The sequence below is a fragment of the Lontra canadensis genome, unplaced genomic scaffold, assembly GCF_010015895.1.
Source record: "Lontra canadensis isolate GAN:19392208 unplaced genomic scaffold, GSC_riverotter_1.0 scaffold103, whole genome shotgun sequence".
Taxonomy (NCBI): domain Eukaryota; kingdom Metazoa; phylum Chordata; class Mammalia; order Carnivora; family Mustelidae; genus Lontra; species Lontra canadensis.
Window position 1 is genome coordinate 729,837 of NW_022631097.1, and position 25,682 is coordinate 755,518.

Below are 25,682 nucleotides of genomic sequence, written 5' to 3' on the forward strand. Positions count from 1 at the left end.
CTTCATACCCATAATAGGCTTATCATTAGGGTGGTTACAATTTTTTTTAAATGGTGAAAAGATAGACTTTTCAGTCAGTGATGATTGAAAAGTGATGGTGAAAAAATAGACTTTTCAGTCAGTGATGATAGGACAATCAGACAATAAGGAAAAAAGTACAGTTTGAACCTTTACCTCATACCATACTTCAAAAATTGAAGACTTAAATGTGAAAGATAAACAATAATGCTTTTGGAAGAAAATACTGGAAAAACTCGTTATGATTTTAGGATGAGAAAGATTTCGTTTGTTTTTTACTTTTTATTTTGAAGTAATTTTAAATTTGTAGAAAAGTTGCAAATACTGTACGAAGAATTCTGATATGTCCTTTACCTAAAAGATGTTAACATTTTGAAGTATTTGATTTATCAATCAGAGAGGAATTTCTCAATGCAAAAAAGGCACAAGTCATAAAGGAAAAGATAGACAACATCAGCAATATTTCTTCATTAAAAATAAATAAAATATAAAATGTGAAAAAGACATACTATAAGGATACTAGGATAAAGGCACATATAAACAATAAATAAAGTACAAACCTTGTGGAAGAACTGAGTGATGAACACAAACGTCAGCATGGTGGTAGTTTCTAAAAGGGAGCATAATACTCTCTAGGTCCACTCATATTGTCTTAAATGGTACAATCTCATCTTTTTATGGCTGTGTAATATTCCATTGTGTTCTACTTTTTCCTTATCCATTTGTCTATTTTATTATTTTTTTATTATGTTATGTTAGTCAAATACCATATGATTCCACTTATATGGAACCTAAAAATGAATAAAAGAAAAGCAGAATGAGACGTACAAATACAAACAAACGGATAGTTACCAAAGGAGGGGTGTCGTTGGGCAAAATGGATGAAGGGGAGAGGGAGATACAGCTCTGCAGTTACAGAAAGAGTAAGTCATGGGAATAAAAAACAGAGCATAAGGAATACAGTCAATGATATTATAATAGCGATGTAGTAGTACAGATGGTAGATACATCTGTGGTGAACATAGCATAATATGTAAATTTGTCAAATCACTAAGTTGTATACCTGAAACTAATGTAACATTGTGGATCATCTATACTCAAATAAAAAATAGAAAGAAATAATAGGCTTATCAAAAAATAAATAAAAGGGAGCAGGAAAGAATACAATTGGGACACAGCTCACAGACACTTTCAAGCTAATGATCATACTCTGTTCTTAAAATGGGTAGTTGGATACCACCTCATACACATTAGGATGACTACTATTAAAAAAAAAAAATAGAAAATAGGGCGCCTGGGTGGCTCAGTGGGTTAAAGCCTCTGCCTTTGGCTGGGGTTGTGATCCCAGGATCCTGGGATGGAGTCCCACATTGGGCTCTCTGCTCAGCGGGGAGCCTGCTTCTCCGTTTCTCTCTGCCTGCCTCTCTGCCTACTTGTGATCTCTGTCTGTCAAATAAATAAATAAAATCTTTAAAAAAAATAGAAAATAACAAGTATTGGGGAGAATGTGGAGAAATTGGAACCCTAGTCACTGTTGGTGGCAACGTAAAATGGTAGCTGCTGTGGAGAACTATTAATAGAGTGGTTCATCAAAAAATTATAAATAGAATTACCATATGACTCAGCAATTCCATTTCTGGGTATAATACCAAAAGAATTAAAAGTAGGGACTCAGAGATATTTGAATACACATGTTCATAGCAGGATTATTCAAAAAGTAGTAAAAAAGTGGAGGCAACTCAAATGTTCGTTATTGGATGAATGAATAAAGAAAATGAGATATAGGGCACCTGGGCGGCTCAGTTGGTTAAGCAACTGCCTTCGGCTCAGGTCATGATCCCAGGGTCCTGGGATCAAGCTCTGTGTCAAGCTCCCTGCTCCCTGGGGACCCTGCTTCTCCCTCTCCCTCTACCAACTGCTCCTCTTGCTTATGCTTTCTCTCTCTCTCTCTCTCTCTCTCTCTCTCTGTGTGTGTGTGTGTGTGTGTGTGTCAAATAAATAAATAAATAAATAACCTTAAAAAAAAAACCCTCTCTTTTAAAAGGAGAAAAAAGAAAGAAAGAAAATATGATATAAGACACCTGGGTGATTCAGTTGAGTAAGCATTTGCCTTCAGCTCAGGTCATGATCCCAGGGTCCTGGGATTGAGTCCTGCGTCCAGCTCCCTGCTCAGCAGGGAGTCTGCTTCTCCCTTTCCCTCTGCCCCTCCTCTGGCTTGTGCCCTTCTCTCTATCTCTCTCAAGTAAATAAATAAATAAAATATATTTTTAAAATGTGATATATACGTACAATTGGTATTATTCAGTCTTAAGGAAGTATTCATTCAGTGTGATTCATACCACAACATGGGTGAGCCTCAAAAACATGATGCTAAGTGAAACTAGTCAGTCACAAAAAGACAAATACTGCTTGATTTCACTTTTATGAGATACCAAGAACAGACAATTTCATAGAGACAGAAAGTAGAATAGTTGTTGCCTGGGTCTGAGAGGAGTAGGGAATGTAGGAGTTGGTATTTAATGGGGACAGAGTTTCTGTTTAACAAAATGAAAAGGGTTCCAGAGATAGATGGTGGTGACAGTAGCACAACAATGTGAATGTACTTAATAGCACTGAACTGTATACTTTAAAATGGTTAAAATGATAAATTTTATGTGTATTTTACTTTAGGTTTTTAAAACAAAAATAATACCTAGTGGGTTGTTCATACTTGGGTGTTTGTTATATTATTTATACCCTACAGATACATTGTTTGTCTGTTGCACCAAGCAGAGAGCCTGATGCGGGGCTCAATCCCAGGACCCTGGGATCATGACCCAAACTGAAGGCAGAGGCTTTAATCCACTGAGCGACCCAAGCGCTCCTTGCGATTCATTCTTAAGAAACATCAGGCTTTGGTAATGAATTAGATGTGGGCAGTCGAAGGAGAAGGGGAATTTTCAGCATTGAGCGTGAGAAAGGAAAACAACGGTAGACTGAGCCTATAAACATACTAATCGTGTTATGCTTTGGACTTTAAAATTTGAGGTTCCTAGCAGATATTGGAAAGAAATACCTAGTTGGCTCTATGAGGCTAGAGCTCAGAAAGAGGTCAGAATTGAAAGACTTTGGGAGAACTGTCATTATTTAATGCCATGGACCATGGGCATGTATGACATCTCCTAAATAAAGAATGTAGCCAGAACAGAGAATAGGGCTTAGGGCCATCCTTGGGCATGCCAATATTTAGTGGTTAGACAAAGCAGGAGCCAGCAAAGACTTAAGAAGGAATGGCCGGAGAAATAAGAGGAAAGCTAGGGAGTACGGCATCACCGGTGCCAACAGGTGAGCTTTTTTTATGTATATGCCTTTCCCATGGATTTTCTCAGCACTACTCTGTATATCTCCATATTATCCGTGTTATTTTTTTGTATGTGTGTTTTCTGCCATTTTCCTCTATTTGTAGTGGCAAGATGTCTGATTTCTCCCCCTGATTTATTTTTATATCTCTCTACCCAATTTTTTCTTTTATCCTTTTCTTGATTTTCCTTTTATCTTTCCTTCCACTTCTCAATTTACTTCTTTTTTAGTTTTTTTTAAATTTTTTATTAACATATAATGTATTATTAGCCCGAGGGGTACAGGTCTGTGAATCGCCAGGTTTACACACTTCACAGCACTCACCATAGCACATACCCTCCCCAATGTCCACAACCCAGTCAATTTACTTCTTAAGTGACTCTAATACACTATTTAGGCATTTTATAATTCTATTGTTTATGATGTTTTTAACAGAATGTGTGTTGCTTATTATTTAAAAGTTACTCTAAGATTTTATGTTTAATATTAAAAGAAGAAGAAGAAGAACCCACTAAATTAAATAGTCCCCATATTTTCTTTTGTCTCTTTTGATTTTCTTTGTGGGATAAGGGATTGGTTTTGTCGTTTCGTTTTAAAATTTTATTTAATTCTTTTTTCCTGTATTAAGAAAATGATGTCTTGGGCGCCTGGGTGGCTCAGTGGGTTGAACCTCTGCCTTCGGCTCAGGTCATGATCTCAGGGTCCTGGGATCGAGCCCCACATCGGGCTCTCTGCTCAGCGGTGAGCCTGCTTCCCCTTCTCTCTGCCTGCCTCTCTGCCTACTTGTGATCTCTCGCTCTCTCTCTGTCAAATAAATAAATAAAATCTTAAAAAAAAAAAAAAAGAAAATGATGTCTTTTTTTTTTTTTCCTTTGAGAGAGAAAGCGCACAGCGGGGGGGGGGGGGGGGGGGGGGGGGTAGGAGGGACAGAGAAAGAGGGAGAATCTTAAGCAGGCTCCACACCCAGCGTAGAGCCCAATGCAGGATTTGATCTTATGACCTCATGATCAAGAGTTGGCTGGTTGGGGCACCTGGGTGGCTCAGTGGGTTAAGCCACTGCCTTTGGCTCAGGTCATGATCTCAGGGTCCTGGGATCGAGTCCCGCATCCGGCTCTCTGCTCAGCCGGGAGCCTGCTTCCCTCTCTCTCTCTCTCTCTCTCTCTCTCTGCCTGCCTCTCCATCTGCTTGTGATCTCTCTCTGTCAAATAAATAAATAAAATCTTTAAAAAAAAAAAAAAGTTGGATGGTTAACTGACTGAGCCACCCAGGTACCCCTAAAATGATGTCATTTTTTAAGTAGTTATGGCTATCTCAGTGATCTAAAATTAATGCTTTATGTGCAGATATATACATATTATGCACAGGTCCTTTTGTATTTATAAAACAAAATTGTGTATTATTACAAGGCAAGGTTTGGTGTTTTGTTTTTTTTTCCCCAAAACCATTGTCTCCCAGAAAAAGAGGTGTATTTGAGTCTTTACAAATATTTTATGTTCTCTAAATTACTTTATTTTTAAAGGGAAAGTATCAATTGAGGAGAGGACTCAGCTTGAAATAGCCTTAGTATTTATTTCAAATACTTAGAGAAATTATCTGAGAGAAATCCTTAAAAAGTAAATAAAAGAAATTCAACACAGGTTTATTAAGTATTTCTTGGAATATGAATTGAAAATTATAAGCACTGAATGTTGTTTAATGAGCCTATGGAAGATCACTTTCAAAAGCAACATACATGAATAGATAAAGAAGATCTGATATATATAAACACAATGGAATATTATTCAGCCATTAAAAAAGAATGAAATCTTGCCATTTGCAAGACATGTATGGAGCTGGAACAATTAATGCTAAGTGAAATAAGTCAGAGAAAGACAAATACCATATGATTTCACTCATTTGTGGAATTTAAGAAACAAAACAAACAGGCAAATGGAAAAAAAGCAGAGATGAACCTAGGAACGACTCTTAATTATGGAGAACAAACTGTTGGTTACCGGAGGGGAAGTGTGTGGGGGGATAGGGGAAATAGATGATGGGGATTAAGGAGTGTACTTGTGTGGAGAACCAGCTGTTACATGGAAGTGTTGAATCACAATATTGTACACCTGAAACTAATACAACATTGTATGTTAACTAATTGGAATTTAAAACTTTTTTTTTAATGTAGACAGAGAAAGGGACAAAATATGTATATGTAAGGTATATACAAAAGAGGAAAAATACATTTAATTGATTAAGCAAGGGAGAACACATGACATTTAGAGACTAACTTTGGAAAAGAGTAGGACATGTCTTGCAAAACAAAAACAACAAAAGAAAAGTACATCATGGGAATGTAAATTGCAAAATCCAAATGATGTTTACCTTTGAAAAGCTGGGGAGATGGGGTGGGAATCAGAGGACATATACAAGATGGCTTCAACTTTACAATATATTGTTTCTTCTAAAGAAGAGAGGAATTTCAATCAATCAATCAATCAATCAATCAAAAAAGATTTGAAGCAGATGAGGGGAAATGTTAAAAGGTGACCAGCTATCATATTTTTCTCTTTTCTGTGTGCTTAATAATATTTCATAATAAAAAAACCATTAAATGGCTATGTTGTAGTGATACTAACTGTGCTACGTATCAAACATCTAAGATGGAAATAAAAATAATTTACCTCGGAAACTAGCAGACAACTCACTGTGGCTCAATGATGATGAAGATTGCAAGGGAGGACAATAATTTTCCTCCCCTCCTTCTAGTTTCTTGGCTGAGACACCCTATAATTAAAGACAGATTAACAGTAGAAAAACAAACCATTTTTATTATGTACACACATATATACCTTGTACAGTAGGGAGCCCCCCCAAAGATGAGACTCAAAGGGCAGCTGGGCAACTGAGCTAAGGAAAGGGAGAGAGATCTGTGGCTTCAAGTGGAAGAGGGGCAGGGGCGATTCACAGGAAGGTGAGTGGAGGAAATGCTTGGTAAATGGATGTTGTCTTCCAAATGCAGACATATTTCTCAGGTGAAAAAGTTATCTCTGGTAATAGCTCTCTTCCTGATACAAGCCACCTTTCTAATTTCTTTTAAACAGTTAAGGGGAAGGTAAAATGCTTTTCCTGAGTCCTTCTGGGTCCTGCTTGCCTTCAGTTCAAAATGAAAGTGGCATGTTCTGGGTGGCTTAATCCACTTACGATAGATGTTAAAAGGGGCACCTGGGTGGCTCAGTCAGTTAACTGGCTGCCTTCGGCTCAGATCAGGTTCCTGGGATCGAGCCCCAGATAGCACTGGGCTCCCTGCTCAGTGGGAAGCTTGCTTTTCTCTCTCTCTCTCTCTCTCTCTCTCTGCCTGGTGCTCTCCCTGCTTGTGCTCACCCTTGCTCTCTCTCTCTCTGCCAAATAAATAAAATCTTAAAAAAAAAAAAAAGATGGATGTTAAAAGTTTTGTTTCATGAAGTGTTAGATTGGAAAAATAACAATACTTGAAATCTAATTTTTATATGATGTGATTTCAAATACATACTTGCATTTAAGAAAATTAAAATGTGTTAATTTCTGGGTCAATATATATATATATACATTCATTTTCAATTTTGGTATTTTATAATATAGTAAAATATCTTGGTTTAGGTGTATAACACTGGTTACCTGTAGGTACTATTAAAAATAATAAGACAATTTAGTTGATCCTCAAGAGTCCAGAGAACTGCAAAGTTAAGGGGACAGGGCTGCAAGCTCTTATAGAAAGAGGCAAGCAGGAAACAAGGAAGAAGTACTTGGTTTATGTTCATTAGTTGGGGTTGCGTATCCGACCATATTTAGAAAGGTCAAGGAACAGGGAAGTGAGTATAGCACCCAGAGTTGGCTTGGTTTTAGAGGATTGGCCAACTGGATACATTGTGTTTCTGATCAGGTAAAGTATTTATAGGGACATAAAAGTTATCTAGATTTTGGTTTGCTGACATGGCACCCTGGGTAGTAGCAGCTCCACCTTGGGCCTAGAAATTTATTCCGATGGCATGAATCACTAGAAATAATTTGCTACGCTTACCTACCCAGCTGTATGAGTTGTTTATCTGTTGTACATTTAGGTTTACTCCTCAAAGCTATTTGTAGCAGAAGCCTAGAAACTGAATTTCTTTCACGAACTTCATGCATCTCTGTTTATTAAAGAGGGCAAAGAAATGAAGCTATGGATGTATTCCTTCCTAACAACCATCAGGGTGCTATGGCACTTGTTCCATTTGTCCTCATTTTTTATTTAAATAACAAGGTAGGTAAGGATCTTAAAGAGAATTATGGAGTTTTATGATCTGCTAATGTATTATGGTTTAATAGTATGGAAATTCTTTAATAGAATTTTTATAAATGGGCACAGTTTGAGATGCAGAGTTTCCAACAAATATAAAAGGGTTTTCCACTTTTAGGAATAAAAGGAAGAGAGCGTCTCCTGGAGCTGATTGCCACATTTCTGGTACTACAATTTCTTCAAACCAAGTTGGAACAAAAAGGCATAGTCTTCAAATCACTAATGAAATTGGATGATGCTTCCATTTCCAGGTAGCTTTAATTATAGTATTAAGCAGCTCACTTACATTTCTGACCATTTCTTAATTAAAATTCGTAAGAAGCAACATGGAATTGTAAGAACAAAGAGAATTTATTCACAGGGAATATCTTGCCTATGTTCTTATGTCACAGGCAGGGCAGACACAATATTTATGCCTCTTGGTTCAGTGAAAAACCAGGGCTCAGAGTGTTTAAGTGTAGCTTACACCAGAACGCAGATCTTGGCTCCTGGTTTAGTATTCTTTTCACTATGGCATATTGATTCTGTGTGCTTTTGGAAAATCCACAATGTGATTGTCAGGACTAGGTCTGTTCCCAATAAATTGCAGGGCCTGACACAAGAATATAGATGGAAACACACATACTATATGTCTAAGCATTTAAAAGTCATAAATCAAACTAACAAACTTAAATTAAACACATTTAAAGTCCTGCCTGGACAAATAAAACTTCTTGAAGACCAGGTTCAAATTTAGAGTTCTGTGACCACTTGAAGTTTGATGTCATCATGTGACAGTGTAGAGAGAGGCAGTTCTGGGTCCCTGGCTCCTAGTCCTTGGGCTGACCTCTGGCACACAAGAGGCCTTGAGGCACATGTGAATACCCTTCTTACTTACAAAAACTCCATCCATACCTCATGCAAATTGTCACCCCTTATGTGTGTGCATATACACACAATATACATATATGTACGTATACATACATACCTATATAATTAGCTTATGATTTTTTCAAAAAGGCAAGATAAGTGGGAAAACTAGCAAAACTAATAAAAATATTATTTATAGGGGAGGAAGAGGAGACAAGGTTTTTCCTAATATACTTTGTTTTACTTTTTTAACTTTAAAACTACATAAATATTTTGCATAATAAAGAACAGATGCCAGAGAGAAGAGATTGAAATTGTTAAATTATGCGATGGACTACCAACAGCAGTGTCTGGAATGTGAGGAAATAAATGGCAAAAGGAAAACGAGAGGATGGGTGGAAGCTATGAATTAAAAGACACATGGCCCGAAGGCAATGTTAGGTCTACTCTGGATCCTGACTTGAACAAAACCCATTTTATTAAAGAGAATGAGAGAGAGAATTAGGGAGATTTAAACATTACCTGGATATTTTGTGATATTAAAGAATCTCTTATAGCTATTTTAATGTCATGTTTAAGAAAAAGTTCTTCTTGTCCCTTAGAGATATATATTTACAGATGAAATTAAAATAAATAAGCAGACCTATTTTTACCCTCTCACAAAGACTGATTAAGTTCTCAATTCCCAATAGCATCAAATACAAAATTGGTACTCAGAAAATAATAAATTGAGCGTTTTACTGTAGGTAATTTGTACTTATATTTTAAGAAAAGCAGTACCTTCTCATGAGCTTGCCAAAAGAGCTCTTTGAGAAAGATAGGAATTTATTGAGTATCAAGAAAAATACTTCAAAGAACTAGTAGACAGGACTGACAAGTTTATATTTGATTTAGCAGACACAACCAAAGAGGCACTTCTTCTATTTAGATCTTTTTCAACTGAGACAGAGGGAAGAGAGGCTTAGGAGACAAGCTGACCAAAGTAAAGCCATTTTGGTTTTTAGGCTCACCCTTAACCTAAAAGTCAACAGGTGAAAAGATTCAGCTTATGGAAGACCATAAGGCCCCACTCCCTCCATCAGTAAAAGTCGTAAAGACTGGACATTCCTAAAATTGCTCCTGTGGGTAATTCCACAACTCTATAGGACAGTGGAAAAACTAACTGCCCAATGTAACTGTTAAACCCAAAGTTAAAAGGTTAGCCCCTCCCTATATGGTTAGCTAATTAAAAAAACAACAACAAAAAACCCTTATGAAACCCTTTGTTAGAGACAAGGTGGTGGGGGGGGGGCTCCTCTTCCTCCCCTGGGAAGGGAGGCCACTACTTTATCTGTGAAGTAGCTCCTTTCTTACTTGTATACATAATAAATCTTTGTCCCTTTCTCTACATGGCTTGCTCTTAAATTCTTTCTCCTAAAAAGCCAAGAACCGTCTTGGTGAGGGGCATAAAGCCTTCCCTCTTGGCCTGTCTGGCATCACAACTATGATAGCCATTAAAACAAGTATTAATAACTTGAACCTACTTTTAATTGCAACATCACAAAGTATTTTACCAAGATTTTCAAAAATAAGTATATTCCATCACTTTGCTCTTACTATATGAGTTATTGTGAGAGCAAAAAGGTTTATAAGTAATAAAGTTGACTTAATTAAAGTCAAACTTTTAAGTAATTTTTATTTCCTGCTTATTGCATATATGATTTATAACTTTTCTTTGTCTTTTTCTGCTTCGTGATGCACATAACATTACTACAGTAGCACATTGCATCAAGGTATATGAACAAAATCTTCACACTAGTGAGATGGTCAGTCAAAAGTTTAGAGGTCAGCTAGAGGAAAACCAATGGAATTAGTGAAAATATTTAAAACTAGTTTTGTTGCTTGTAGTAGTTCATAACTACAAGTGGACTAATGATTACTGGGAAACAGGTCCTTTAACCACTTTGGACGTGCTCCCTATTTAGTATGTTTGTGTCATCATAATATTCAGCTAACATTTATTGATTACCTACTCTGTGACAGGGACTGTTAAGCCTGTGAAATCTATGTTTTGCTAATCCCGACAACAAACCCTAAGGATCTCATATTATCATAATTGAGGAAATGGAGACTTCCAGTGTTGAATGAAAGATGCACCATATCACACAGCCAACATTTTGTAATTTCAGAGTCAGGATTTGAACCTAGCTCTTAGCCACCTCATTATACTGATGGCCCTTTTCCAGTTTACAGGGAAAAAAATCAGGAAGATGGAGAGAATTTTCCAAATTTTTAGTCCCATCCCATAGAATTTTTTTTTAAACTTTAGTATATGTTCCCACTTGCTTGCTAATAAATTCTAGCAGGTGAAAGATAAATGAGGAAGTAGTTAACTAATATTAATGAAAAATCTTGGAATTTTTCTGAATCTTGAATAGACTTTTGAATATTGACAGTCTTGAATGCTTGATGTCATTTTATGTACACAAACTTCAAGTTTTTATGTTATGCACAGTTTAGTACTGTCGTTCCTGATTTGTGTGACAGAATACATGGCAGTTTCACGGGCGAGTGTTAAGTATTTTGTTAACTAATCAAATTAAGAATTCCTGGTACAGTAAAAAGGAAAGAAAAATAGAAACCTGGTTTGTAAAATAGTATTGAGTTTCTGCTTGAAGAATGGATGGATTTAGATCAAGAAGAATGGAAAGGGGATGACAAAAAAAAAAAAAAAAACCCAATATATAAAGGCTAGAGAAAGCTTGAGTTGTCCTGGAGGCAACAAGGAAGTCTGTGAAGCATTTGGAAGCTGGAACTTGATGGGTATAATAATATATTTTAAAATGTGTTGATTCAGTCTGATAGAACTCGCATAAAATGTCAGAGAGAATTGCTTTTATTACATAGCTCAATTTTTAAAAAATATTTTATTTATTTATTTGACAGAGAGAGAGAGACAGTGAGAGAGGGAACACAAGCAGGAGGGAGTGGGAGAGGGAGAACAGGCTTCCCGCGGATCAGGGACCCTGATGTGGGGGTTGATTCCAGGACCCCGGGATCATGACCTGAGCCAAAGGCAGAAGCTTAATGGTTGAGCTACCCACATACCCTACATAGCTCAATTTTTGACAGAATTATCTTGTCTGATATGATGTGCTGGATTTGGTATCATATTATATTTCATATATAATTGTGTTCTGAAGTTGATGGAACTATTTATTTCTAATCTAGGAATATTCCCTGGGCTTTTGAAGAAATAAGGAAAGCAAGTAAATGGGTAAGAAGAACTGAAGGACAATATCCATCTATCTGCCAACGGCTTGAATTGGGTCAAGACTGGGACTCTGCCACTAAACAGCTACTGGGGATCCAAACGTAAACACACCTCCTCTTCACAGAGTTCTTAATTACAGTCAAGCTGAATCAACTGAAGTTGTATTTTAAACACTTTTCATGCTTCCATGTATAAAATAGTAAGATATCAATAGATCCCCATAATGAAGTTTAATTATGATTTCATTCAGTTTAGCACTCGCTTATAATAATGAGAAACAGAATTGATTATTTTAATGAACTAGCAAGTGGTAACAAAATATTGCATATTACAGATTTGGGTTTAAATGTTTTGAGGTGATAAGAGACACATCTGGCTGGTCCTAGAGCCTCATTTCCTTCTCCCCTTTAAGGACTCTAGTGGAGAACTGGGCCCAGCTGGACTTAGTAAGCTGGGGAGAAACAAGATCTTTGGAAGATGTCAGTGTTCATGGCATGCAAGCCTGTTTCCAGGGCCCTCTGTATCCAGAACTTTGCCTCATTTATGCATGCTCCCTGGTGTGGTTCCTAGTCTATAGATCCCTTGATACATTTTTTGTCACTTAGAGACTAGGTATCCCAAGCAAGTCTTTCATGGACCTTGCTTTTGGTGTTGCCTCTAAAATCCTTAAGTCATTTAGGTTTCTTCCTATGTTATCTTACAGAAGTTTTATAAATTTTGCACTTTACATTTTGGTCTGTGATCCATTTTGAGTTATTTTTTATGAAAGCTGTAAGGTCACTGTCTACCTTCCTCCACATTACCACTTCTAGCCCATTACCTCTCTACCTTTATATAAAAACCTTGGTTTCTTTGTTTTTGTTTTCACTTTTTTTTTTTAATTTAAATTCAATTAGCCAACACCATGCTCATCACAACAGATTTCTCTGAGATACAGTCTTTTAGCTATCCTCCAGCCTGTCCTTATTACTGTGATTTGCCAAATGCCCAGTACCCACTCTCCTTCACGTATGGCTCAGGATTTCCCTTTTTACTGCCCATCCTGCCTTCATCTTGAGTAACTTCCATTATCCTGATGTGTGACCCCTCCTAATTCCCTGGACTTGAACCACAGCTATAATTGAGTCTTGGCAAAATATCTTGTGATACTCAAAGGATGGGAAGCTTGTAGCTTCCATGAGGCCTTTTCCCATCTGCCTATCCCCGAGAGGCAGACTTAAGACTATTTCTATTTCTCATCACCTCCCAGTTCTGAGGCAATATAAACTCCAAATACAGCTGCAGACTAAAAATCTTCCTAGCTGCATCTAGAATTGGCTCCTCAACAGTGATGTGTCCCACAACTCACATTGCAATTATCTAGCTCCTCTTGGTGTGCAGGATAAGGACCAAGAGGAGACGGCATCTTTGACTACTCTTCCTCTTGGTGTTTATATAAATGGTAACCCACTAAATCTAAAATAGCTTGTTATGTTTTTACTGGCTAAATCAATTATGTCTTGCCCTTGAACTTGTCTGCTTGTTTAACATAATCACAGAAGATAACTCTTTTCTTGTTTTATCAGAGTAAGGGGATCAGCAATTGATAATACCTAGTAGCAGAGTATGTGAAGGTAAACAGACTTCCTTATGTTGTTATTGGAACTATATACTAGTAAAACAAAGTTTTGCAGCATTTATCCAAATTTAAATCACTATCCTCCTTGAAGTATAAGTTTCACTAGTAGGAATTCCGCTTCTAGTAATTCTTCTTGCAAAAACATGGACACACACACATGCATGTGTTATATATGCATATATATGTGCATATATATATATGTTACAGTTGCAGAACAATGTGGAATAGAGCTCATTTAAAAATTATATAAATGGGTATTTATACTTGTATGATATAGAAGTCTGTCATGTCATATTCTAAACGTTACCTTTGAGGAATAGGAACTTTATTTCTATCTTATATATTTGAATTAGTTAAAAATTTTTACAGTGAACATATATATACTTAAATACTTTATTTCAAAAATACGTAAAAGTAGAGAAAATAGTATAATGAGCATACAGTCCATCATTTAAAATATTTTGCCAAGTTTTTATAAATTTAGAACAGTCTTCTCTTCCCTCTTCTTTTGCTATTGACTTATTAAAGAAACAATGTCCTACATTCTGGATTTGTCCAATTATTTCCATTTTTTTCTTCCCCATATTGTAAACTGGAAATTCTATCTAAGGCCCTGAATAGGTTAACGATCAATATTTTTATCAACAGGAGGCATATAGTTTGGTTGTTCTACTTTCAGTAATGCTAACATTGATCACTGGGTTTTCCAATGTGAAGTTTTGTTTCTCCTACAACCAACCAACAGTCTGAAGAGATACTTTGGCAGCCAGTTCCTCATCAATCTTTCATCTAATGGTTTTGCTGCCTGAATTATTTTCATGAAATACTGTGGTTCTCTATGTTTTCTTCTATGCTTGTTAACCAAAATTCTTCTGAAAAAAAAAAAAATGAGCTTTCCCCATCAACTAATGTTATTTGATTATAGTATTTTTTAAAAACTTATTTTAAAAAGATATCTAATTATTAGAATTGTTGTGTGTCTTCCTTTATAGACTAAGAGTCTGTGGAGGGCAGAGACTGTTAAGAGACAACAGGCCCAAAATGGAGTTATCTATGTCAACACCAACATCTGCAAAGCAAGACTTGATACCCAACCTAACTGCAGTTTCAGGCTCTTCTAGGAATATAATCTTAACTAGTAGTCTGGAATTTCCTGTTAGTACTAGTGAGGTAATCCTCTTAAATAGACTCCAGCCTTCCCCAAAGAACAGTGCATTTGCCTGAAATAATCCTTTTTTGTTTATGACTTCCTTGCCCTACCCCCGTTCTGTCATGAAAAACCTGTCCTTTTCTGCATTTCTTTGGAGTTCCTATTTGCTAGATGGGATGCTGCCCCAGCTGTTGAAAAAAGTCAATAAGATCTCCAAATTTAGTCAGCTGAATTTTAATACTATGCTCTATTGCTCTTTGTGTTTTTAATACTTAGTACGGTCATGGTACATAGGATGCATTTAGTAAGCTAAATAAATAATAAATCAATGAGCCCACTCAAGATCTGATGTGCCTCTCCCATGATGTGGGAACAAAGGTAGAAGAAAAATTACTAAATTTCCTATTACTTACAGTCCATTGTCAAGTCTCTGAAAGGGGCAGAGTGACATTCCTCTAGGGATTCAACTGCCTTGATGTTGATACTTTGCTAAGGGCAAAAGGCAATCTTAGCCCAACCCTCCAGTATCCTGTAAGTCTACTTTGACATATAAAAATTCCTTTGGAAACTTCATCTCTACTCCTGCAAAATACATCTGAAGGGTCTCATGACTGGGGTTTTACCAGAGAGTAATAAATTACCTTTTCCCAACAATAGCTAGCCCCCTCAGGGTCCTGGAAACCTTGCTTCTAAATTTGTGAGAAACCTACGCTATCCCCAAGCACCTTCCAACTTGAAAGTATATAATGACCCCAGCGCAGCTCTCTGCCCACAGGTCCTGTGCCCATGCTTTAGTAAAACGGACTTTTTGCACCAAAGATGTCTCAGAAATTCCTTCATGGCTGTATGCTTTGAAACCTGTCTTTCCTCCATCATCCAAATGGATCTGGTGGATCATAGATGATTCTTTAGTTAACCTCAGAGTTAAAGAGCTAATCTTATAAATTAAGTCCACCATTCAAAGAAACAGCGCCTTGGGGTGCCTGGCTTGCTCAGTCAGAAAGGCTTGTGACTCTTGATCTCCAGGGTGAGTTTGAGCCCCATGTTGAGTGTAGAGATTACTTAAATCAAACTTTAGAATAAATTTAAAAAAATTGAAAGTTCCCTACAATAGAGATTTTATTTAAGATTCAAAGTGAGAAAAATATTTTACCATTAAGTGGATTATCCTAGCAACTTTGGATAACTAGGTTTGTCAATCGTGGAAAAATACTTTTATCACAACCTCTGACATTTTCAATGGGAAAAAAAATCCGAAGAACTTAGAAAATAATTGGTTTGGGCCTGTTACTTAAATTTTTTTTCCCCCTAACCTTAAACAACACGATATACTAAGATATAATAGCACTATGAGGTAGGTTTGATTGTGTCGTTCACACGCATTAAACGAATCAAAATTACACTTGCACGAACGGCCCGGCATTCCATTCTGGCCCGCTCAGGTCTTGGCAGGAGGTGGGCCGCATTCCTACAAAGGCCCCCGCCTTGGCCGTGAGGCGCAACTGGAAGAAGGAAGAGACCTCGCGCACCGTTCGGTCCCCTCAAGAGGGAGATTGAGCTTCTCTTCCAGTCGAACTCCCGCGCCTCGGGTGTTCTCCCGCCGCCTCGTCTCAACTCTGGAAGCGCCGAGCCCGCCTCCTCTGCCGGCTCACCACTCAGCGGGGAAGCCCAACCTCTTTGAGGAACCCCGTCAACTTCACTCCCTCCTCCCCCCTACCCAGGCAAGCCCCTCCCCTCCCCAGCGAAAGTTCCCGTCCCAACCCCCTAGGAGCTCAGAAGCAGCCCTACGCCTCCAACCGCCAGCACGAGAAACAACCCTCCGCTACTCTCTCACGGCCCCGTCCGCCCCGCCCTTCCGCCGGGGCGCCCCTCGGCCCGCCCACCCGCTTCCCGTAGGCTTCGTGGGGCTCCAGCGCGCCAGCCTCGAAGTGATTGGTTTCAGTTTGTGTCGCTCCAGGGTCGTGAGCCCGCTATTGGAGTTTCCTTCGCAGCGTCACGCTGCCAGAGTGGATTAGGGCCAAGTGCGGAGCGCGAGGAACTGTCGGGGTGTGTGTCGCAGCCGCTCTTCCTCGGCGGTTTGCGGGTCTCATATTATGGCGGAGGTGGTGGTGGCGGCGGTGGCGGCGGTGGCGGCGGCGGCTGCCGAGGGAGAGAGCGTGAGTGCAGTTCCTGTTGCAGTTGCCGACAGCAGTGGTGAACCTCCTGAAATCGAAGGAGAAGGTGTTGGAGCAGTGGGCGAAAAGAAGGATGCCGCCACGAAAGGAGCCGAGGCAGTTGGAGACAGCGAGGAGGACGGAGAAGATGTGTTTGAGGTGGAAAAGATCCTGGATATGAAGACCGAGGGGGTACGTGTGCGCCGGGGGAGGCGAGGCTGGGCCTGCAGGGCCTGACGTGGTGAAGCGGGGAGCTGTTGGACGTCTGTGGAGTGTTGCCGCGCGAGGACGCAAAGCCCTCCCAGAATTCACAAGCTGGAAAAGACCAGCTTGTGCAGACACACGACGTAGGCGGGGGAAAGGAACGTGACAGCCAGAGGCGACGCAAGCGTGCGAATCATGGGAGCAGTGCATTGACATTCCTCAACGGACTCTTGGGCTGTGGCTTTTAGGGTCCGTTTCAAGAAGTTTGAAAGGGTTGTGTGGCCAGGAGAGGAAGCAGTGTAGGTTGCGGTATGTGAATGTCAGGGGTGCAGACAGTTGGTGAAGGGTTTGTCATGGTCTTCGATGTTTATGTACCTGATTGGGGCCACTGCTCCGTGTTAGAAAGGAGTGACTCTGACATCGTGCTTCTTTTCATAGTCCAGTGTCCACGCCATCGTTTCAGTGTTTTTCAAAGCCATGATCAATTTTCTGGTTTAAAATCTTTCGGAATTCCTCCTGGTCTTCAGAACCTCGCCCAAGAGGGTGGCATTTAAAGGTCTTAAAAACCTACCATTATCTTCCCTTCTTGTTTACTGTGTGATTGAAACCACACAGTAATACTTGAAATTCTTCCTCACACTATGCCTTGGCGCTTACTCCTCTCTTCTTTTTCGCAGTCTTTTAGGTCTTATTCTCTGAGCGTCAGTTTCTCAGTGAAATCCTTGTTTGACCCTGATCCCTGCAGAGTGAGGTGCTTCTTCAACTAGACCCTAGTAACACTTTGTTCAGACTTCTGTTTCAGCACTTAAAGCGTTATTCTTTAAATATTTGTCTCCCCTGCTAGGTTGTAGGCTCCTTTAATAAAGGGAATATTTTTATTAATTTTTGTATCACTGGTATTCAATCCAGTGCCTAGTATGTAGTAAGTGGTTTGTGTTTATCAGATTATTAAATGAGTGAATGAATCATGGACTGCAAGCTGGGGTAAAGGAGAATGGGTGGATGGACAGTAGGGAAGCACTTTGTTTCAGTAGGTAAGTGTGAGATAACCAAAGGTCTCACGTGGTAGTCGGATCTCTGTATTCCTTTTTGGGATTTGTTTTGTTTTGTTTTGTTTTTGTAAAGATTTTATTTATTTATTTGACAGAGAGAGATCACAAATAGGCAGAGAGGGGGGAAGCAGGCTCCCTGCTGAGCAGAGAGCCTGATGCAGGACTTGATCCCAGGACCCTGAGATCATGACCTGAGCCAAAGGCAGACGCTTAACCCACTGAGCCACCCGGGCACCCCTCTGTATTCTTTTTATTGTCTGTTGTTTTCTGTTTGTCATGTGCTACCTTGCGTTAATGTTTTTGTCTATTTAGCAAACTTTTTTTTTTTTTTAATCACATGCTGTGTGCTATGTGCAGTGTTCGGTCCTGAGCATATAGAGATGAATTGTAGCATACACAGTTGCTGACACTGAAGAGTCTGTTATTGGGAATAAATAATTGAAATCTAGTGCCATTAATATTATTATTAGTTGCAATTCAGCAAAGATAGGAACTTTATTTGGTGTAATTTTCCCAAATATATTACAAAAGCATGTTGAGATGAGAGTAGAGCCAATCTTGGACTGTTTTGTATTCTCTGCAGTTAACACAGTGCTTGGCACATAGAAAATATTTAGAAAAATATTTGGTTAGATGAGTAATATGTTTAGAATTAAGATGATTCATCTATTGGTATACTTTTTTTTAAATTTATTTTAATTCCAATGTAGTTAAATTCATACAATGTTTAATATTCCTTGTCCCAAAAATTGTAGGCGCTGTACCCAAAGTCTCATATATTCTAGTCAAAAGCGGATGAAACTATGAAGCTTAAGTGTTTAAAGCAATAAAGGAGGGTTATTTATATCACTTTAGTGATGTGAAGTTGGGTGAAAATTATAGTTCTCAGGGCCTTGTATTTTTAGGTGCTCTTGAGAATGAGTGATTTATAAGATGAAAAGTATTAGCTCAGCAGAACAGAACTATATCGGTTCTGTGAACTATATCTATATTGGCTAAGTGAGCCAGCCAGTTGAAAAACTTAAGGGTCTTATAGAGTTTGTTTGGCCTCCTTGTAGTCTTAAGGTCTTTGGTATTTCTGTTGTTCATAAGCCACCAGACTGTGGTATTTTCTTATTGACTAAGACAATCATAATGATGAGTGTTGGCTTGGAGGAATATCATTAATTCTAAATTTATATATTAGCTATGCTCTTTCTTTAGTTTATTGCTAAATATATTTTTTTGTATGTTTTCAGAACAATTAAATGAATCTGACAGATCTTGAAGTTTTGGCTTCAATTTTGAATTGGAGTCATTTTTACATAATAAAAAGCTAGTACTTTTACTATTTATGGGAATTTGATTTGACTTTTTTACGGTACAAATAAATACTTTAATTATAAAACTTCATAAATTATCACAAAGCCAACACCTGTGTAACCTCCATCCAAGTCAGGAAATATTAGACTGCCAGCCCTGGAAACCTCTTTTGTTTTTGTTTGTTTGTTTGTTTTTTGTTTTTAAGATTTTATTTATTTATTTGACAGAGATCACAAGTAGGCAGAGAGGCAGGGGGTCGGGAAGCAGGCTCCCTGCTGAGCAGAGAGCCAGATGTGGGGCTCCATCCCAGGACCCTGAGATCATGACCTGAGCTGAAGGCAGAGGCTTTAACCCACTGAGCCACCCAGGCGCCCCTGGAAACCTCTTTTGATTCAACTTTCTCATCAGTATCCTCTTCCATCCCCCAAAATCACTGTCCTGGATTATTATATGGTAATAGCTTTCTTGGTTTTCTTTGTAATTTTTCTGCCTAAGGATGCATTCTCTGAGACTTGAGTGTAGTTTTACCAGATTTTTTTCTTTCGTTCAAACAGAATCTCACAATATTTGGTTTTTGTGTGTGTGCTTTTTTTCCCTCAACAATATTTTTGTCAGATTTTTTAAAAAAGATTTATTTATTATTTTAGAGAGGGAGAGTGAGTCCTGGGATGTAGGAGGGTGGGAGGAGAGGCATAGGAAGAGAGATTCACGAGCAGATGCCACGCTGAGTGGGGAGCCATACCTACACAGGCTTGATCTCACCACCCTATGATCATGACCTGAGACGAAATCAAGAGTTGGACACTTAACCAGTTGAGCCTTCCAGGCACTCTAGTTGCTAAATGCTTTTTTGAATGGATGTTGAATTTTATTAAAATTTTTTTTTGCATCTATCAAGATGATCACGTAATTTTTCTCTTTTATTCCATTAATGTGGTAAATTATATTGATTTTCTAAGTCAAATCAATTTTGTATTCACAGAATAAATCAGAGTTGGTTGTGATGTTAGTTTTTTAATGTTTGTATTTGTTTTTTTAATCAATTTTGGCTTTTTGTTTTCTTTCTTTAATCTTTATGTGCCTTTTTCCAGCATCTTGAGGTGGATACATAGTTGTTTTCAGCCTTTTTTTTTTTTTTTCTTTTTCTTCCTCCTCCTCTTCTTCGTCTTCTTCTTCTTTTTTAGTAATTTCCACATTCATCTTGGGGCTTAAACTTAAAATCCTGAGATCAGGAATTTTACTGTCCCACCAACTGTTCCACCAGCTGAGCCAGCCAGGCTCTCTCAAATCATATACTTCTAATCTTAGGTTAGCTATAGCTCATAAATTATGTTTATACTGTGTTTTCATTCAGGTAAAAATATTTTCCAATTTCTACAAATTATGTGCAAATATATTGCTTAATTTCCAAACATTGAGAGTATTAGTAAATATTTCATGTGCTTTAAAAGAATTTTTTATTTAAATGGACACGTATTCATATATTGTTTCACACTGAATATTTGTTTGATTAATTGGGTTATTTAAAACCTATAAAATAGTTGCCAACAAGCAAATCAGCCATTACTTAGGAAGTTGAAACTGGAAATATGGGAAACTAATTTGAGAATAATTTGCATGCATGAGCTGTTCTCAATTTCATACTCCTAATATTATAGATTATTGTTTTTAGATTTTAAGATTTTATTTATTATTTGACAGAAAGAGATACAGCAAGAGAGGGAACACAAGCAGGGGGAGTGGGAGAGGGATAAGCAGGCTTCCTGCTGAGCAGAGAGCCTGATGGGGGGCTTGATCCCAGCACTCTGGGATCATGACCTGAGCCAAAGGCAGATGGTTAATGACTGAGCCACCCAGGCGCCCCTGTTATTGATCATTGTAACCGGCATTTTTTATGATGTGTTCCTTGTCAATTTTATTTTTAAATTTATTTATTTTTAAAGATTTTATTTATTGACTTAAGAGAGAGCTAGAGAGAGTACGGAGGGAGAGGGAGAAGCTGACTCCCTGCTGAGCAGGGAGCTGATGCGGGACTTGATCCCAGGACTTTGAGATCATGACCTGAGCTGAAGGCAGATGCTTAACTGACTGAGCCACCCAGGTACCTCTGTCACTTTTTTAAAGCAACACTAAAGCCTGGGTGGCTCAGTCAGTTAAGCATTTGAACTCTGGATCTCAGCTCAGGTCTTGATCCTCAGGGTCATGAGTTCAGGCCCCAAGTGGGGCAAGAGGGAAGATCACTGTCATTGAGAGAGGAAGGACTTTTAGGATGAACTTTGAAACCTAATTTTCCCTTTCAACTGATGAAGTATAAAATATTTGCTATATAGCAGTTAACTGACGTCTTCTGACTTTGGCTCTGTAACCAGTTACAGAATTATTATTAAGCCATTCACACTTTTTCTTTAAAAAATTACCTGTAATGCACCCACTTTCACCACTGCTGTTCAGCACTGTACTGTACTGTAAGTTCTAAAGAGAGCAATTAGATAAAAAGATGTAAAGCGCATTCAAGTTAGAAAGGAAGAAGTAAAACTATATTCACAGATGACATGATTCTCTATATAGAAAATCCCAAAGAATTACAAGAAAATGACTAGATGTAATAAATGAATTCAGCAAACTTCAAGGGTACAAGAATAACATAATAAAAGGTTGTGTTTCTATATACAGGTAATGCACAATCCAAAAAGGACTTTTTTCCCCTCCAGTTTTAATTTTAATTCCAGCATAGTCTGATATTGTTTCAGGCATACAGTATAGTTACTTAACACTTCCATACACCTCACTGTGCTCATCACCAGTGCATTCCTTAATGCCCATCACCTGTTTAATCGGTCCCCCCATAATTCTCCCCTCTGGTAATCATCAGTTTGTTCTCTGTAATAGTCTCTTTCTTGATTTGTCTCAATCTCTCTCTTTTATTTTTTTCCCTTTGCTTGTTTTCTTTGTTAAATTCTGCATATGGGTGAAGTCAGATGATATTTGTCTTCTGTAATTTATTTTGCTTAGCATTATTCTCTCTAGCTCCATCTATGTCATCACAAATGGCAAGATTTCATTCTCTATATGGCTGAATAATACGTCTTTATCCATTCATCTTTATCCATTCATCAGTTGATGGACACAGCAGTCTGCAAACATTGGGGTGCATTCTTATATCTTCTGTATATGGCAGTCTATATTAAGGTGGTAGTTGTTTAAGTTTGAACCCATTCTTCTCTCCTGTCCACATTTTTAGGTATATGTTAGCGTATTTTATATCCTTTATGTGTGTGTCTGACTTCCCTAGCTGATTTTTTATAGAAATATTCATTTTTACTGCTTTTGTATTTCATACCTTTATACTGTCATTTTTGTTCTCTCCTTTCTACTCCAAGATTCCCCTTTTATATTTCTTGCAGGGCTAGTTTAAGGGTCACAAATGCCTTTATTTTTTGTTTGGATCTCTCTGTCTATTCTGAATGATAGCCTTGTTAGATAGAGTATTCTTGGCTGCAGATTTTTCCCATTCAGCCCACTGAATATATCATGCTGCTCCTTTCCTTTTCCTTTTCCTTGCCAAGTTCTGCTGAAAAATCTCCTGTTAGGCTTATGGGCTTTCCCTTTTAAGTTTTGCTGCTTTTATGATTTTTTTCTTTATCACTATATTTTGCAGATTTAATTGCAATATGTCTTGGTGTGCATCTGCTTTGTTGACTTTGATTGGAATTCTTTGTGCCTTCTTGATCTGGATATCAGTTTCCTTTCCAAACTAGGGAAGTTTTCAGACATTATTTCATTAAATAAATTTTCTGCCCCTTTTTCTTTCTCTTTTTCTGGGACTCCTATAATTGAATGTTGGAGTCCCTAAGTTCCCTAAGTCTGCCTATTTGTGCTTTCTATCTCTCTAATAAATAAATAAAATCTTTAAGAAAAAATATTTTATTTATTCATTTGAGAGAGAGTGAGATCACAGAGGGAGAGGGAGAAGCAGACTTGCCGCTGAACAGGGAGCCTGACGTGGGGCTCGATCCTAGGACCCTGAGATCATGACCAAAGCTGAAAGTAGATGCTTAACTGACTAAGCCACCCAGATACCCCTAAAAGAACAAAATACTTAAGAATAAATTTAACCAATAGGGTAAAAGACTTGTAAACTTACTACAGAGTTTCATGATCAAAGCAGTATGGTACTGATATAAGGACAGACATGGAAAATCCAAAAATGAATCCAAACATCTATGGCCTGTTGGTTTTTCAGAATGGGTATCAAGTCCAGTTAACAGTGAAACAAATAATGCTGAAATGACTGGATTTCCACATGTAAAAAAGAAAAGCTGGACCCTGTCTCACACCTTATACAAAGATTAGCTCAAATTGAATGAAAGACCTAAATTTAAGAGGTAGAACCCTAAAATTCTTAGAAGGAAACAGGGGTAAATCTTTCCGGACCTTGGATTTGACAATGCAACCTTGGATATAACTCCAGAAACACACACACACACAAAATAGGTAAAAGGACTTCATCAAAATAAAAAACATTTTGTGCATCGAAGAACAGTATCAGCATAGTGAAAAGGCAACCCGCAGAACTGAAGAAAATATTGCAAATCACATCTGATAAGGGATTAATATCCATAATATATTAATAACTCCTATAATTCAAAAACAAGACAACCTACTTAAAAATGGGCAAAGGATTTGATAAAAATTTCTCTAAAGATACACAAATGGCCAATAAGCATATGAAAAGATGCTCCACATCCTTAGTTCTTAGGGAAATGCACATCAAAACCATGAGATACTACCTCACACCAGTTACTAGATGGCTATAATAAAACAAACAAAAACATGGAAAACAACTGTTTTTGAAAATGTGGAGAGAATAGATCTTCTTACACTGGCAGAAATGTAAAATGGTAAAGACATTATGCAGTTGGCTATTCTTCAAAAAGTTAAACAGAATTACCTGATGGCGCAACAATTCCACACCTTTGTTTGATATATACCCAAAAGAACTGAAAACAGGAATTCAAACAGTTATTTGTTCAACCATGTCCAATAGAGCATTGTTCACAGTAGCCAATAAATGGGAACAACCTAAGTGTTTATCAACAGGTGAATGGATAAACAAATGTGGTGTATATACACAATGAAATATTTTTCAGTCTTAAAAGGGAAGGAAATTCTAACACATTTTAGAACATGGATGAACCCTGAAAACATTCTGTTAGATGAAATAAGCCAGAAGCAGAAGAACATATATTGTATGAGTCCACTTAACATAAAGTACACAGAGTAAGTAAATTTACAGAGACAGAAAGTAGAATGATGGATTACGGGGGTCCAGAGGAAGGGGAATTATTGTTTAATAGGGACAGAGTCAATTTGGAAAGATGAAAAAGTTCTACAGATAGACAGTCATGATAACTGCATGTGTCTGTGAACGTACTTAATGCCATTTCTGTCTCTATGAATTTACCCTTAAAAATGGTTAAAATGGCAAATTTTAAGGTACATACACCAAAAAACATGAAAATACAATAAACACAGTTTTTAAATTACCTATTTATCTTTTGCCCATTTTCTCACTCATTTATAAGAATTTTTCTTTTTAATGTTTTATGGCTATTAAATCTTAATCATACATATTCCACATTTTTGCTTCTCCAAATTTCTTGTTTATGTTTTCTGCTCAATACCCAATCTGACTGAGAAGCAAGAATATATGAAATAGTTTTCCACATGAACTGCAGAGCACCATTCTAGCTTACACTTAACACCTACCTGATTTTATTCATACAACCACTGAGTCAGTAAGCTTTCCAAACCAAAGCCAGTTGCTACTCCCTCCGCTTTTACCCTTCAACATGCCTACACTGCCTTTTAATCATTCTGTCACTTAAAGAAAGACCAACATCAGCACCTAGTAGGATTGGAAACTAAGAAATAATGGGAAAAGTGGACTTAGATTCTCAACTTTTTATATTTTTCAAGATTTTATTTATTTATTTGAGAAAGAGCAGGAGAGAGCATGAGAAGGGGGAAGGTCAGAGGAAGAAGCAGACTTCCCGCTGAGTAGGGAGCCTGATGTGGGACTCCTGACTGGGGCTCCAGGATCATGACCTGAGCTGAAGGCAGTCGCTTAACCAACTGAGCGACCCAGGCACTCAGATTCCTAACTTTTAAAGACAATCCTGAAAATCCTCATGATTTTAAAATAATAACTAAGCCTAAATTGATATAATTTTATGGTTTAGTTATATAACAGGGTGAGGGGACAGTGCTTATATCAGCTAAGAGTACGTGCACGTTATTTTTAAGTAGGCTCCATGCTGTGCACTAGAATGTGTTACCTGCATCCACCTTTGACATTTTACACACTGTCCTCACAGTGTTGGATATATGCAGAAGCTGGTTAAGTGCCCTTGGGTTTTACTTTCAGCTGAATTACTCTTTAGTTGT

General features: G+C 37.8%; 2 protein-coding genes across 10 annotated transcripts in view; both read left to right on the plus strand.

Annotated features, from left to right (window-relative positions):
* PARP4 (poly(ADP-ribose) polymerase family member 4) overlaps positions 1-12,630 on the plus strand; it is a 133,465-nt gene extending 120,835 nt beyond the window's left edge. For all 7 annotated transcript variants that reach the window (XM_032838200.1, XM_032838204.1, XM_032838205.1 and 4 more), the window contains 2 exons: positions 7,773-7,905; positions 11,714-12,630. In XM_032838200.1, the coding sequence (XP_032694091.1) occupies positions 7,773-7,905; positions 11,714-11,861 (281 nt within the window). In that variant the 3' untranslated portion in view covers positions 11,862-12,630. The remainder of the gene's footprint in view (positions 1-7,772; positions 7,906-11,713) is intronic.
* A 3,843-nt stretch (positions 12,631-16,473) lies between these two features.
* The window catches only part of MPHOSPH8 (M-phase phosphoprotein 8), a 53,917-nt gene continuing 44,708 nt past the window's right edge, over positions 16,474-25,682 (plus strand). For 2 of the 3 annotated variants that reach the window (XM_032838207.1, XM_032838208.1), the window contains exon 1: positions 16,603-16,869. In XM_032838207.1, the coding sequence (XP_032694098.1) occupies positions 16,618-16,869 (252 nt within the window). In that variant the 5' untranslated portion in view covers positions 16,603-16,617. Of the gene's footprint in view, positions 16,571-16,602; positions 16,870-25,682 lie in introns of those variants that run through there. The other variant, XM_032838210.1, reaches the window with a different exon arrangement.